This window comes from Ammospiza caudacuta, chromosome 2 (genome assembly GCF_027887145.1).
Source record: "Ammospiza caudacuta isolate bAmmCau1 chromosome 2, bAmmCau1.pri, whole genome shotgun sequence".
Taxonomy (NCBI): Eukaryota; Metazoa; Chordata; class Aves; order Passeriformes; family Passerellidae; genus Ammospiza; species Ammospiza caudacuta.
Window position 1 is genome coordinate 97,373,897 of NC_080594.1, and position 16,577 is coordinate 97,390,473.

General features: G+C 37.8%; 1 protein-coding gene across 1 annotated transcript in view; it reads right to left on the reverse strand.

The window, feature by feature from the left end:
* Positions 1 to 15,839, reverse strand: part of MYO16 (myosin XVI) — a 277,468-nt gene extending 261,629 nt beyond the window's left edge. Inside the window, exon 1 of the mRNA XM_058825534.1 lies at positions 15,706 to 15,839. Coding sequence (XP_058681517.1) covers positions 15,706 to 15,733 — 28 coding nt within the window. The 5' untranslated portion in view covers positions 15,734 to 15,839. The remainder of the gene's footprint in view (positions 1 to 15,705) is intronic.
* Positions 15,840 to 16,577: the final 738 nt, after the last annotated feature.

Below are 16,577 nucleotides of genomic sequence, written 5' to 3' on the forward strand. Positions count from 1 at the left end.
TTACACTAATGTGCAGGGATTCAATCAGGCCACTGTGATGGTCATGGCAGACTGCACTGGAGAATACCTTGGCAGTGTCACCCATGAAAAAGCTGGCAAGGTTTACTGGTTTATTATTTATTTAATGGGATGTTCTGGACAAAAATTACTAGATTAAACGTGATTGTCAGTATGCATATAGTTTTAAGGTCTGCATCTTCTGTATAAGCACACAATATAGAAACCTCTAAAAAACACTGAAATATCAAAACCAGAGAAACTTTTACCATGTAACATTGATTACTAATTAGTACAGGACAAAGGAAATCATTACCACTGTAACCAACAGAAAAAAAAAAGTTTCAATGATGCTTGCTAGCAAAAAGTTGCTTCATTGACGGGGACCACCATGAACCACAAGAAAGAGAAGAATCACTACTTTAAAACAACAGCTTAATAAAATTGTAGCAATTTACTCACAATTGGAGAGTATGACATCTGCATCACAAGACAAATTACAGTTTTGATCCTGCCTGTACAAACAAGAGATTTCTGAGTAAAGAGGAACAGTTTGCTTTGAATTGTCACTGGTTCTCACTGCGAAGATGAGAGAAGGAATATTTTGTGACATTACAAGCATCAGCTCCTGAACAAAATGAAGAGCAAAGGAAGGGTGATGGGATGTAAACAGAGAGGAAGAATGGGCACTGTTACAGAAATATTATTCCATCTTCTGAAGGTGATTTGAGCTCAAGTAACTTTACAGTATACAGGGAAATTTTTTGCCATATCTCTTTTCAGAAACCATACTGATATAGCTTTCCCTTCTACTGCTTCTTATGGCTTTTTTGTCTATCAACTTTAGTCACTTGGTCTGGCATTTAAATTAGGAGACTAGTCATCCTAAAAAATGCACCTCAGATGGTAATTCACATTACAGGGGGGTGATTATGTCCCTGGGGGTTTATGATTATGTCACAGGTCAGGAGGCATTTCCAGAAAGTAAAGCTGAATGCCTACATAATGCACACACAGGCTCACCTCTCTGCTCAGACGCATTTTGACATTGCATGTGACTTTTCATTAAAGGCAAGCACACAATCAAACATTGACATTGCTTAATGCAGCAAGCCTCTCAAATATGGTGACATGGACTAAGGGTGCATAATGCTTAAAATTACAAATTTCGAAATAATAAGAGACATGCTTAGCTTTATTTATGCAAACATGCTGATTTTTATAATATTTTAAACAATGAATAATTAAAGCTCTGGGTATTTGAAAAACCCCAGTCCTTGTAGCATTGAAACAAAATATAGAGGGTTTATATAGCTGGGAAAATGGTAATCTGAGATTCTGAGAATGTATACTGCAGCCAAAACAATAGTCTTTAAGCAGTTTAATGTCACTAAAGGAAAAAGAGTAAAAAAACCCTCCAAAATATATACTGTGTTTAGTTTGGGTCCTCTGACACTTAGCCCCTATCTTGGTCTATTCTTGCTAAAGATATGATATCAGCCCATTTTCACAACTGCAATTAAACATCTGCATTCTAATTTAGATAACTGAAATTGTCCTGGATTGCAGAAAGATAAAAATATATCAAAATTTCAACAACTTCAATAAACGTTTAAATAGATTAGCATTCATTCAACAAATTTTAAAAGGCCTTTTTTCATAGAGTACCATTGTACAACACTTTTGAAGCTGGCTGTCTAACCATAACCACACTATCAACAAAGATATGTGGGAAAGGCATGCAAGGAGCAGCAAGTGCTTTGGCACTTACACATTCAGATACATGTATGGTGTAAATCACACGATGGTGTAAATTGGTGCAGCTTCATCCAGTTCAAAAAGCTACATTAATGTGCACTCCATGTTTGCTACAGAAGTCAGACCAGAAATTTAGGCACTGGCCCATTCAGTAATGCACTTTGCTGTTACACATAATGACATTATTATACAGAAGGCTTTTTTCCTTCTACCAACAAAGTATATTATTTAGATTTATTATGTTGAATTAGAAATAACAATTTATGAGTTTTTATGAAGCTGAGATGAATTTGATATGAAATCAGTGATATAAATACTAAAGCATAACTGAAGTCATTGTGTCTGAACTGTAGATCAATGCATTTTACAGGTGCTCTCTTCAGAAATCAAAAGTTATTATGTATTTTCTACTGATCTTACAGTTTCTAAAAGAAATGTGGCTAAGAACAGCCACAGGAAAGGCTGGCTTAGATTAAATCCATCTCAGATTGAAACACTAAGATCAGCACCAAAATACTTGGATTTGAAAATCTTTTGTTCACCACAGGGAAAATTACTTACCATTTGAACAGCCTCTCCATTACATTTATTAAGCTGTGAGTGGTGCTTGCAACCACTCAGCCTGACTTCCACAGCTGAAACCCTTCCATCAGGTCAGTACAGACCTGCTCACTGTAGCAATGGACTTCATCCTTTTTCCTCTTTTTGGTTTCCCTTCCCACCCCAAAAGCAGATAATCATGAGGGAGCAGTATAACTATTTACCTTGTAAAGAATGTAAAGAATTCAATTAATGCCAAGTCCTCTGAGAATAAATTACATTGCAGTAAAGGAGCTGATGTGCTTCTCCTATTCTTGGCTCCACAGAGCTCCTTTTTGATGTAATTAGAAAGTTAGGGCTCTGAAATGACACGATATACAAAGCTTCCTCAATTCCTGCTTAACACCCAATTCTGTCTTTGCTGAAGAGCAATCCTGAGCACATTCAAGCAGCCACTCTCTTATAAAACTCCACTCCTGTACGCTGCTCTTCAAGAGCCTTTCGATGTGACTAGACTGGTAAGTAGGAACTGCAATCAATTTCCAGCTTGATACCAAGGAAAAGTTACTTATCAGATGTTATTTATCAACTCTACAAGCTTCCTAATAGACTCTATTATCTATCTATCAGCAATTCAGTGAAGTTACACTGGCATTTTCTAAAAATTTATTGTATTTAAATCAAAGAAACCACCAGTTTGGGATCTTGCCATTGTAGTGATAGAAGAGAGTCTGAATAATACCTAATTAAATATAACAGAGGGCTCTGCACTGTCATTTGTGATTTATGCCATGTAGCAATCTGTGACATATGGAGATTTTATGTTCTAGGTAAAATTCATTAACTGTTTGCCAGCTTATTCAAAAATGCAGCCAAACTGCTTGCCTGTACGTTAGCCTTCAGTGTAATAAAACACAGGTTTCAAATACATATGTATGGGGTTCTTCTCATTCTTTAGAAAAACAAAAAAATCATTTTCTTTTGTCTGGTTTTGATGCACAGGGAATTGACAAGTATGAATGGTCTGAAAGAAAGTCTGTTTGCCCCAGAGCAGCAGTCCTCATCTGTAGATCACATCCAGAAACTACAGGAATGCAAGCAAAATGAACATACATGATCTGGTCAGGCTCATACTGTTTATTTGGTAAAGCTGCTATCTCCTTCTTCTCTCTACAGCCATTATCCTTCTCTACTCTGGATTCCCACAAACCAAAGCAATTTCTGGCAAAACCAAGTAATTTCTCCGGCAAACATCAGAACCTTTTGTGAAACAAACTAAGACAGCATTGTCTGCTCTGGAGCACAGGAGTTTCCAACCAGAAAGACTGCACAGTCTGAGTAAAACACATTCACCCATTCATCTCATAGAATATCTCAGGTGGGCTTTTTGGAGATGAAAGTCTGTGCTCAAGGTGAATTCAGGGCTTTATTGTAACCTCTTTAAATAATGAGTATTCAGGCAATAGGTCAAAACACTGCTCTTTTGGAATTTAAGTAAGTTTTTAAGAAATCAGTCACAAAACCTAGGATATAAGTATTCCCTGACCAAAAAAAAAAAAAAAAGAAAAAAAAAAAAAAAGAAATGAGAAGGAAAAAAACAAAGCTTGTCAGTTAAATGTTGTACATCAGCTCATGTTCACTAGTGAAGGTTCATGAAGAAAAAATGAAACACATCTAGACAGCACAGCATATTGTCCTAGTTCTCCTTTGATTTTGCTGAGCTCTTGTGCTCTAAGATATAATTATCTATTTTTGTGGCTTCTAAATTTCACAGTGTCTATAAAGAAGACTGCACTGCAACATAGGAGAAAGGTATTTTACAACATAAACCCAAAGGTGTTTATAAATGCTCTAGAAAGTAGTAGGAGGCTATATGTAGGCAGGAAACAGTATTTGAGGATAAAAGCCTTTTGAAATAGACGAACGATTGCACAGGAGATAGAACACACAATCTGGGGCTGTTTCATCTGCCTTGTCTTTTGGGAGGAGTCTCTAGATATCATCCATAGCCTTTGCCATAGAGAGAACTAGTAGGGACACTTCAAAAATGATCCAGTGAGCTAAATAACAATGCTGTAGAGCATCAGCACTCCAACGTCTTTCATTGTTTATGAAGTGTAGACACACCCTCTGAAGCTTGTCCCACCAACACCTTATCTTTTGCTTGCAGCAAGGTAAGTGGTGCCAAGTGTGCAGGGCATTGCTTTTCACCCAAACACTGCGGTTTGACTCCAGCCACCAAACCCCACACAGTCACTGCCCCACCAGCAGGACTGGGGAGAGAATAGGAAGGGTTAGAGAGTAAGAAAAGAGAACTCTTGGGTTGAAATACAGTTTAACAGGAAAAGCTAAAGCTGCACAGAGAAGCAAAGCAAAAAGGAATTAATTCACTGCTTCCCATGGTTGGGCAGGTGTTCAGCATCTCCAGGAGAGCAGGACCCCATTCATGTGCAATGGTTACTTGGGAAGACAAGCATCATCACTCCAAATGCACTCCCTTCCTCCTTCTTCCTCCCTACTTTCTATTATGAGCATATATTCCTGTGGTCTGGAATACCCCTCTTGTCAATTGAGGCTGCCTTTCCTGGCTGTGTCTCCTCCCAGTCTCCCATGCACCAACAACTTCCTCCCCACCGTGGCTATACAAAAAGCAGAAAAGCCCTTTGCTCTGTTAGCCCTCCTCAGCAATAACAAAAACATCTCTATATTATCAGCACAAATCCAAAACAAAGCCCTGTACTAGAACACTGTGAAGAAAATTAACTCTACCCCACCTGAAACCAGCACAAGAAGAAACTTATTTGTAGCATGCTTAAATTTCCTTGCAAGACTTGACTTTACTTGGTACCTTGTGTGACAAAAGATAACGGCTTGTAAGCTAAACCTGACACCCATATGGTAGAAAAGCCACACTATAATTTCCAACCATAATGAAATAGATGTACAACACTACTAGGCAATGTAGTACTCACTTGTTTGAATAAATCATGTCATGATTAACCTGGTTTTGAAACATTTTCCTGCAACTGGGTAACGGATTTGGAAATTATCATGGGGAGAAAACCAACAAGATGCATAGACACAAGTAACATAATCACAAAGAATTTGTTTCCTTAGAAAGATCAAAGCAAAATATGCTTATGTGTTTCCCAGAGCTTAATGGTAAAGCAGCTAATTTTTTCCTTTTAAGAAATAGTCCAAGTCCTTATGTCAGGATCTGAAGAGAGAGTTTAAAGCAACCATAAAACAAAAGTCATCTGATTAACACTGACTGCACTAACACATTTTTATTTTTAATATATATCTATATATAGACAACTCAGAAGAGAAAATAAAATGGTTGCTTGCGCTAATTCTTACAACTTTTGGATCTATGAATTTATGTCACCTTTGATTTGGCATTTTCATAAGCAAGGAATGTATACTTGTTAGAATAATATACTAATTAATGCTTGTCACTTGCAAAGCCTGGGAGGAAATAGCATCAGAATAGTTGGTCATATTTGAAGAATCCAAATTGCTGTAAATCATACCAAGAGCAAGTAAAACTCCAGAAGCTCTAAATCAGAAGGTAGAATGAGAACAAAGAAGAACTGGGTTTGCCAAATGACAAAAAAGAAAGATAAGAAGGAATAGATGAGAAGTCCTCCAGAAAATATAACTCCTTCTATGCCTTGCACAGACCAAGCTGTCTTTACTTGACTGCAACACAAGATTTATGAAGTGACAATTAAGTTTTGGCAGTAATAGTTATTTCCTTACAGTACATTAAATGGAGATGTAATAATACATGGATCTCTAGCCCACACTTTCAGTTATAGGACAGAGAGAAGGAAGCACGTGCACCTGGGAAGAGATGCACTGGAAAATTCTTCCTGCCATCACAGTATAATATAAAAGTTTTGTTACACAGCTACTTAACAAAGTAGACAGTGAAAAACACTAAGACTGTTGTTAATACTTGTAAATCTGAAATTTGGGAAAGTGAATTAACACATTAGTGCACAGTGAGGGAAGCCAGAATTACAGCCACTACACCTCAAGGGTACTGAAAAAGTTGAACAACAGCAGCAACAACCAACTACTTGAATAAAGAAAAAAAATCAGATTGTTTCAAAACCTGGGGCCATTCTTTTATCATAGACATTCTCAGATAACACTGTTTTAGTCAGCAAATATGCCAGGGCTCAAGAGTCATCCAGCATACAAGAATTACAGAAACCATAGGAGAAAAACACATATATCAAAATTTGCAAAAACCTGCATATATAAAAGCTAGTTTAGCATGATGTGAATCAAAACAAAGGGGATATTGAGTATCATACATCATAGGGAGTTAAAAGTCAAAAAGGAAGCAGTGGTTCACAGACCCAGCCATAAGGACTGGCAAGCACACAGGAAAGGAAATCCTATGCCAAGTGAACCATGGTTCTACATGCAATCTAATAATTTAAAGAGGTTACTGTAAAGTAAAAGCAGATGGAAAAGTAGTTTACCACACAGTGGAGCTAACAAAAATTCTGCAGCAGAGCTAATATGTAGACCTTTGGTCACTGTTCTGTGCACATCAAGGGGCTGCCATCTCAGTTTTCAAACAGCAAGAGGATTGGAAACTGGCCCTCCTCCATTCTGCAGAAAGGCAACTTATCTGGAATATTGCATTCAATTCTAGACAGTCAAATTGGAGCAGTTCAAAAGAAACTACCACAAATAGTTTTGAGGCCCGAGGGACTGATTTATGAAGAAAGATGAAAAGAATTAAATATGCATAGCTTAGCTAAGCAGTGACTAAGGAGAGAAAAGTTAACAGAAATTTAAAGAGTGAAAGGGGAAAAAAAAGGTTATATACCATAAAAATGAAGAGAAGTTGGAGCAATAAAATGAATTTAATACAGTGCAAATTTAGGCAGAGTACCAAGACAAAAATAATATATATGGATGAGATTAACAAGTAAGATCACAAAATTCCTTGTTTGGTGTTCTGAGTGGACAGCCACACAAAAGCAACAACACAGGCATAGCAGCTCTGTGTTTCTGGACACTCAGGTCAGCTCCTTCACTCAGTTCTGAAATCCCCAAATGACCCTGCAAAGCTCCATAAAGAGAACCTCTCAGTAAAGACCCAACCCATGAGAATTTCTAGTGGGTAAAGCCACACCAGTGGCATCTGAAAGGCTTCTCTCCCTCACACTGGCAGGGTAATTATTGGGTATGTCCTAGGTAAGGCTGGCTATGGCTGGAAGAGCAAGGGTGATTGCTAGTGAGGGCTGGATCTTCATGGGCAAGTGAAAATAAAAGCAGTTTAATGGCTTTTCTGACACCAGTGTTTATAACAGTCTCTAAGGTCACCTTCCACATCCACCATCAAGAATTACACTTGTGGCCATATACAGGACAGCTGTAGGGGCATGGAAGCAGAAGTGAAGATAAGCATTATAATATTTGATTGTTAACATGTGCAGCAATGTCCTTTCTGGGTTAAATTAAAATGGGGAAATATGGTTGATAATTTGAAAAAGAGGAAGAGGAAGAAGAGGAAGAAGAGGAAATTGAAAAGCTTGATCTCACTTGACCAACTGAAAAAAAGCAGTATCAAAGGATGGACTCCTAGTCTACACATATCTTCAGGCACCTGTACTGAAGAAATAACTGGATGAACATAAACGGGTTTTAGAGATGTTGAAGAAATTGAAGTAAAAATTAAACAGAAATTATTATTCCAACTCTGACATTACTGCTCACGAGAAAGAAAAATGTCACTCCAAGACAAAATAAATCTATATATTCATTGCTGATTAAGAGGAATTAAATAATTTAGTTTGCCTTAAAAGCCTTACTTTTCACAACTATGTCTATATGATTTACACATGCCACTTCTGCAACTAACATTAGTACTGCAGCTAACATAATCAAATAATTGTGTTGAAAGTAAAGCAACTGAAAAACAAGTTGTTCAGTTCATGTGCAATCTGAATATAAAATGTCTCTCCTTTCACATAAAATGATTGTTGAGCAAGGAATATATTGTTCTAACATTTTTTAGAGCTTTCTGCAGTAAGCTACCTACAAACAAAATTACTATTCTTCTCACAAAGACAGAAAAAAGAGGAAATTTCTATATGCTTGCTTCCCTCTTTTCTCAGTCTAGATGTCAATATTTACAAAACTTTTCACAGGAGAAAGCTATGATTCCTTTTATGGGAAAGAGATCACATTTGAAAGCTATCAATTAACTCTCCAAATATGACCTTAATACATTGCTCTATTTTCTGTAGATGCCTTTACAGGGTCCCATATATATTTTATGTGTTACACTTCATAACAGGATTTGCACTGAAGGGGACCACAGCAGGAATCCACCAGCCTGAGGTGGTATGGCCCAAATCTCCTGCCTGTCTGTGTGCTCTGAATCTCCTCTAAAATGGCATATTGCATGAGAGACATTCACAGTAGCATTTACAAGAAAAGTTTTCAGGTTTTATCTCTTTTTTTCTGAGAACAAGATTGTTTTTTGTTTTAAAATCCACTATGAAATGAAAGAGAGTAAAGTACACTTCCAACATGAATGTCCATATTCTAGCTGCATAAAAAGCACAGTAATCAATGACCAAGTGCTCTTCCACTGTCTGTGGTGCCCTCCTGTCCACATTCCTTGCCAGGTCCTATCTTTACATCAAAAAGAGATCTAAAGTGGACTAAGTCAGGGCTCTCTGAATCACCTTATAGATGGGGGGAAGTTGTCAGGGACTGTTGTCTTTCAATGTACAAGAATGGCACTGGCATGAAAACCAGTTCTGGCCGTGCTACTTGCATTTGTGTTTCTGCAAGGATACCACACTGACCCAGCTGTTGGCTGAAGGGATGTGCAGCAGCCAAAACTTGCAGATCTCTCTTAGTAGGTCTTATGTTGCTGTTGTTTTCACTAAAGGCATCTGCTCAAAAGCAAACAAATGGAAAGTATCTCTTGTAATAAACAAACAGCATTTTTCTTTAATTGGTGGTGTTCTTCTTTAATATATTAAAAAACTTGCATTAGGACAACTCTCTATTTGCTCCAAATCAAACTAAGCTTTTGCTGAATTAATTATTTTCATTTGTTTAAAAACAAATTAGAATTAGTTCCTTCTCAGATTTCACTTGCTTTCAAATATTCATGTTTATGCTGTTGCAATTTTGATTGAGGTGTTAATTGGATTATCTAAAAATATTTTCTGTTTGGTTTTATAACTTAAAAACGGTGCAAAAATCAGCATGATGCAGTATAATAATTTATATGAAACAAGAAAAATAAATAAATGTGATTATTTGCAGCAAGAAGCTACATCAGGATTGAAAAGTGGCTATATTGCCATAATTTCATACATGGAAATAAAGAGGTTGGGAGGGTTGTGTTGTTGGTGTGGGGTGTTTTTCTGCTCTGTTCCTGCAGCAATCTTCTCAAAAAATGTAATATCAGAGTTTGAAGCTTCACACATGCTGTGCCAATATGGTGAGAAAATGTGGTACTTTGACCTTTATAATCTTCTTTCATCTGATTTTTAGGGTGGATAGCTTTCTTAGCTGTTTGCAGAATAACTAGAAGAAAAAAGCTCTCTAAATACCAAAATCATAAGGAATTTCTTATAAGCCCTCAGTAAAGTTTTCCACAGAAAGTGCTGATTCTTCTCTTTACTGACAGATTTTTAGAGTAGCAAACAAAAAATAATTGGTGGATGACTGTGATTTCCACTAAACTACTATAAATAAAAACTATTCTTAGTTGAGTACGAAGTTGGAAATGTTATAGTCTTCAGCTGTCCAAGTTAATAATGCTCCTTTTCCTATTATTTCAAAGTGTAGTTTTCCAAAATTAATATAAACTTAATATAAAAATGCATCTTAATAAAATTAATAATTGCTATTCTATGTGGTTGGGAAAGTTTCTACTGTGAGGTAAGTTTTATTTACTGGAAACACACTAAGCAAATTATTAGACTACTACTACAAATGTGCCAAGCTAATTGGCTTATTGACAGCTCAAAATACATTTTTCTAAGTATAACTTCCTATGTCTACATACTGATATAAAAATTTATTTTTTATCTCTTTCCTTGCACTCAGTGTCATGAATCTCAAATTTGTCAATATTTAGATTAGGTAAAAAATTAGTTAAAATTTAAAAATTAATGTTGCATTTCTGTCATTGTCACATGAGCACAGGAACTGGAGAATAAAAATAGAGAAACATCTAACTAGTAAAGACATACTGGCATTCATAGGTGGTAAATAATATCCTCGTTTCCTGTTGGCCTGCACTTATCCTGTGATGACAGTGAGAGACATGGAGCTAAAAAGCATAATAGAAGCAAAAAATATTCTAGCTGTGGCTCTATTTGTATTAAGGTTAGTAAGACAAAACCCATTTGTTCTCAACCGAATAATTATAAACCTAGTTTTTTAGGTATCTTTCATGACACCTGAATTATCATATGACTATTTTTAAAAGTTTGCACTGCACATCACTGATACATCAGACATATTCAGTCTGTCAAAATGGAATACAAAATATCGTGTATTGCATTAGCATTCTCTTATACATTTTTACAGTATAAGCTTCTCAGACAAATACCTTTCATCAAAATCTCTTTACTCCCCCAGACTTGCTTTATGTGCTTTCACAGGACCTTAAAACTCCCAAGCAGTGGTTCATTTCACAAAGCCACTCCTCCTGCTCCCTCGGGATTTCCAGGGCAGATGACTCCTGACTCTGCCTCCCAGTTTCATTTCCAGCAGGCAGGATCACTCAGCCATGCTAAGCATCTCATTTCAGTAACAATCTTAACCTCATGCCACAGGTCACAGTGTTATAAGCATGTACAAGGAAAAGGAATTTTTCCCTGCAGCCATGGTGTACTTAGCTCTGTTATTGCAGAAATAAACCATGACACAAGAGTTAGAAGATGCTATCATGAATTATCAACGTAGATAAATGGGATAGGGGTTGAATAAGGACTGTCACAGACATCCTGCTTCTGTTTACAGCCCTCATTTCCACCACCTGCATATTTTTACTATTTTGTCTCTTGAGCTTCTCACTGGAGGCAGAAGACATGCCCAAAAGGATGTGAGAATTCTCTGTGACACCAGAATATACAATAAATAAATTATTACCACCTCCTGCCTAACCCTGGAATAGAAGAAATCCTGCTCTTGGGAAGGAGAAAACACTTCAAAAATTTTCTAGCTCTCTTAAGTCACCAAGAATCCAGTGTGACAGAACACACCTATGTGTCACTGTTACTTGGGTCATCACACATCCATGCTGCCACAGAGGTAAAGGGTTCCCTATGTCACAGACTGACTACAGGTCTCCAATTTTTCTTTTCAGGCTCCTCTTCTCTTGTTTGGTCTAAACAGTAACTCACTCTACCAAGGCACAGATCAAAGTTCCACAGGCTGTCTCACAGTAAGAAAGCTGATATGAAGGTATCACATGTTTCACCCCCAGTATTATTTCTTCATCTATGGGAGAATCAAGTTCAAGTCTCCATCCTCTGAAAACTGAAACTAATATATCATATCACATCTTTCCCCCACCCTGTCCAAGCTCCATAAGGTTCAGGTAGAGCTACCACTTCATAGACAATCCTTGCCATGTAATCAGGTCCTGAAGGTAATAAGGAATAGATATTGAAGAAACTTATTATGTTAATTTTCTATCTGCTTTCAAATCCGGAATTAAATTTATCGATAAACATCTAATTAGTATTTCCATCCCAGATCACTGTAGGTACTGGTCTGTCACATAGCACAATTCAGTGGGTTTTAATTCATACAAAGGATTTAAAGGAATTTGAAACAGATAAACCAGAAAGAAGTAGAAGGTGATGTTCAGATTTTATGATCCTAATATTTGGATACATTTACTTGGCTTGGACTTCCACCAGGCATGACTGTAACTCCTTCTAGCAAGGTTTTTATTCTGTTTGCACTCATGCACCTCTACAGCATTTGCAGTGGAAAGCAGACTCTGGAGTAATAAATTTAAGCCTCCTTGCTAAAGTACCGTTTTTCTTAGCTCCCTTTGCAGATCCCTCAGAGGAAGTCCAGAGCAAAGGTAGAAAACCACTGCCATAACATGTAAATGATGATATTTATATAATAACTAGATTTAAAAGGGACAGAAGACAGCAGCAAGGTGCTGTCTAATTTGCAAAATTACATTCATTTGTACAACCTGTCACACAAATCATCAAGATAAAATGGTATCCTGCAGCTGGCAGATAATATGTGATACTCTCCTACAAACCACTGTTCTCTTTTCTAAATATTCACACTCACAGATTGCCAAGGATAAGCTACCAGCACAGACAGGGACAGCTCTGAGCAGCAGCAATACTTGGCTGCAAAAGGAGATGGGCATGAGTAGTGACAACACGAGCTGCTCCAGCAGGCAGACGCTCATTCAGCTTAGTGTTAAATGCTGCAGGTGCCAGCTAAAGACAACATGATGGCTGCAGCAGGCACACTTCCAGAGCATTACTGGGATGAAAGACCTCACTGGGCATGGCCCCAGAAAATCTGGTTTGACCACACAGCTCCCCCTGCTCAGAGCAGGAGGGAGTATCCAGAGAATGGCAACAGAGCTGGAGAAGGGTCAGGAGCACAAGTGTTACAAGAGGATCAGCTGAGGGAGCTGGGGGTGACTAACTTGGAGAAAAGGATACCCGGGGAACACCTTATCACTCTCTGCAATTGTGTTAAATGAGTCTCCTCTCCCAGGTAACAAGAGATGGGACAAGAACAAATGCCTCAAGTTGTGCCAGAGGAGATTTAGATCGGCTATTAGGAAAAAAATACTTCACTGAAAGTGTGGCCAACACTAGAACAGTCTGCCCAGGGAATTGGTCAAATTGCAATCCATGGAACTGTTCAAAAAACATGTAGATATGGTGCTTGGGGCTGTGGTTTTGTAGTGGATATGGCAGTGCTAGCATAATGGCTGGACTCCACAACCTTAGAGGTCTTTTCCAACATTAATGATTTTATGAGTCTACAGTGGACTGAAGAGCTTTCCAAGCTGGAGCTTTCCAGACAGAAAATGCTTATAACTAGATGGTGATTTATATGGTGAAGTATACCTGCTTTTCACAGCCTTCTAATGGGAGCAATGCCATGAAAAAATGAAAGAATATTAATAAAATTGTACTAACATCATTGGAGAATAGCTATAGCCCTTCTCAGCTCAGATCCCCACACCCAACTTCTGCAAAGATTTAAAAAAACCAAGAGGCAAACATATGCAAAAGCCAGGTACATAGCACTGTAGTTCATAAAACACTGGCTTTTAAGTGTCATTGATTTGTGCCTTTTAGATATTTCCTCTCTACCCAAAGTAGTCCCAGAGACAGTGCTCTGCCACCGTGCTTCCTCTGGATCAGTGTCTTTTCTCTGTGACACAGAAATCACTGGTGAAATAGTTAAAAGCAAAGTGGGGTGTGAAGAGTCACGTTCCAAGCACTGTGAGTGAGATTCAGCTGTTCTCAGCACATCTCAGAGCACTGCTGGTGCTGCAACTGCGCACGCAGCCCTGGCCCATCTTTGGTCCCAGCTGTCTGCCAAACACAAATATCTGCAGCATATTGGCATGTGAAGTCAGATAATAATGCTCAGGGGAGCATTGCAGAGGAAGTGCTTCTCCTTCACTAATTACAGGTGGAAATGGAAGCACTTCTGCCAATTCTGAGAAGCACGGGCAGTGAAAAAAACTCCTGTCAGGCTCCAGCCAGCAGCGGTTGTCTTCTAAAGGACACAATTTGGAAAGAAAAGAGCTATGTAGTAAACCACCCCAATTTACCGAGAATTCACTAATCAAAACTCCAAATCTGAAAAACAGGAAACAAATATTATTGACAAAATTGATGCTGTACATTCACCTTTCCCTCTGCTGTGTTTTAGTCCTTCATCTCTGCAATCAATGCAATGAACGTCCCAATTAGTCATCATTTGCTTCCTTTTAACAGAAGAACCTCAGGGTCATCCTCATATCTTTCCTGTAGTTTCACTGAAGAGTTACTTATTTAATATGCTATTGACTTTCAGATGCCTATCTAGATTTGCAACAACTTCACTGTAAGAGTAATTTTAAAGTGAATAAAAACTAAACAATACTTTTTGGACATCTTCAAGATATTTACATTGTAAATTCCTCATTTGCATTTATCAAATCTCAGTACAAGCTCAAAGATTTATTCCTAGAATGCACCTCTAAAACTGTGCAGTAAAACTAATCTCTGCTTCTCTGCATGAACAGGGAACTGTAGCTCCCACTAGTATTAAAGGCAGTCCATACACCAGTCCCATTGAATGCAGACAAGAGGAAACCTATATAAATCATTTTTACTCGAATTACTAAAATACTTCCAGGGCACCTTAATTTCATATTAAGACAGCAAAGAACCACACTACTTATTTATTAACTATAACACAGTGTTTTAAAATAGTTCCAAAGTGTCCTTGGTACACTTAAGTCATCAAAGACCATGATCTAGAGAGAAAAACCTTTTGCAGCAGTCTGCTATTTGACATGTAAAAACTGTGCCATAATCACTAAAGTCTGAAGTTTTCTAAGTCCTTCAGTAAAAAAATATCTATGGCTATTGAACTACTGCTGGCTGTTCAAAACAAGTATTGAAAGAATAATTCATTTCTCTGGTGTAAACACAGCAATATCCACTCAGACCCTGGATGCTTTCAAAGGCAAATCCTGTAAGACTGAAAAATGTGCAGCTAGAAAGACAAGCAACCTTGAAAAAGAAAAAAAAGCTGTTAGGAACTTCCTCTGCAATGAACCAAATGCATTTAGCATAGATCCCAATTTCAGGATATCTTTAAGGAGGCAAGCTTGCATGATTCAAGGTTAAAAGTTCATTGCTATTTTTTTAAGTCTGTCACACCAAATAGCTAAATATTCTGACAAGGAGGGGATACAAGCATTTGATCTACAGTAGAGGATGAGCTGGGCTGGCAATTATAAAGCTATTCTCACTTGTATATCCTTGCCAAGTGTGAGAGCCATGTTCCAAGGTTGTCCTTAAAAGCGTCCTTAACATAATGCTGTCAATGACGTTTCTTCTTTTCGGACATTACATTCTTTGGTGATTAATTTAAACAAAAGTTTTAAAAGCTGATCATTATGAAGTTCAGAATGAGAGCATTATTACACACACAATGAAGTTATCTCTGAACAGAGGAGAGAAAGAAACACTGGGCTCTGCCTGTATATTCACATGCAAAGTAACAACTCCCTTTCCCCACTACTGTGTTGACATCATGCAGCATCTGCATTCGACTTTTTGCATATATAATGAAAAGACACACCTCAGAAAATAAAGACAGTTTTAAAAGCAAAATAACCATTTTGTTACTTACAGCATTTGATAAAATGGTAATGAGACATTCTTTCATCTCAGGCTGTAGTCTCGCTACAGGTTTCAGCATTCTCTTCTGCTACAACTGTCATGCCCAGAAAATGCATTATTTAAAGCCCTTCCTCAGGTATCCAGTGCACCTCAGAATACATTATTCAGCGCAGTTTCTGTTCCAGGATCTTGCAGAGGCTTCCAAGTCACCCTCACCCGGCTGCTGGAGTTACGATAAACCTCAGTGCGTCTTGAACCATGACTGCTGCACGTGCTATTGTAGCACAATTGATTGACAGCGCTCCTAATCCCACATCCCCAGGAATAGAAGATTTAATTGGTGTGCACTTGCAGCCACATTCTTCCAGCACTGAGGTGTGCTGCTGCACTGCGGCTTTCACAGTCCTGCCAGTTAATGGCTTTTCAATAGCTTTCAAATGGCAGCAAACTAAGCTTGATGAGTGGGCTCGAATGAAATAGCAGAACAGGGGATCTTAAATTTTATTTGTGCATGTTGTTCGTGTGCCAAATGCGACCAGATTTTTAGCTAGTACTAAACCGGGATTATTTTTAGTTGCCACCAGTTGCTGTGTGAATAGGAAATTGATATAGGTTTCCAAGAATAACCATCTTTTAGCATCACAGATCATTTTTCAGTATATTATAAGGTAAAAAAACAGGATAAAGCTTACAGCCATCTTCAGAGTCTCATGGTTTATGCATAGAATTATTCACATTGAGCTAAAAGCATGCTTGTGTGTACATTTCTTGATATGTTCCTGTTCTATCCTTTCTTTGTATTGCAATGCATCTTTTTCACAGACAGAATATTTGTGTCAGGAGACAAAAACTGCAAGCTCTGCATGGTTTGTATCATGATTA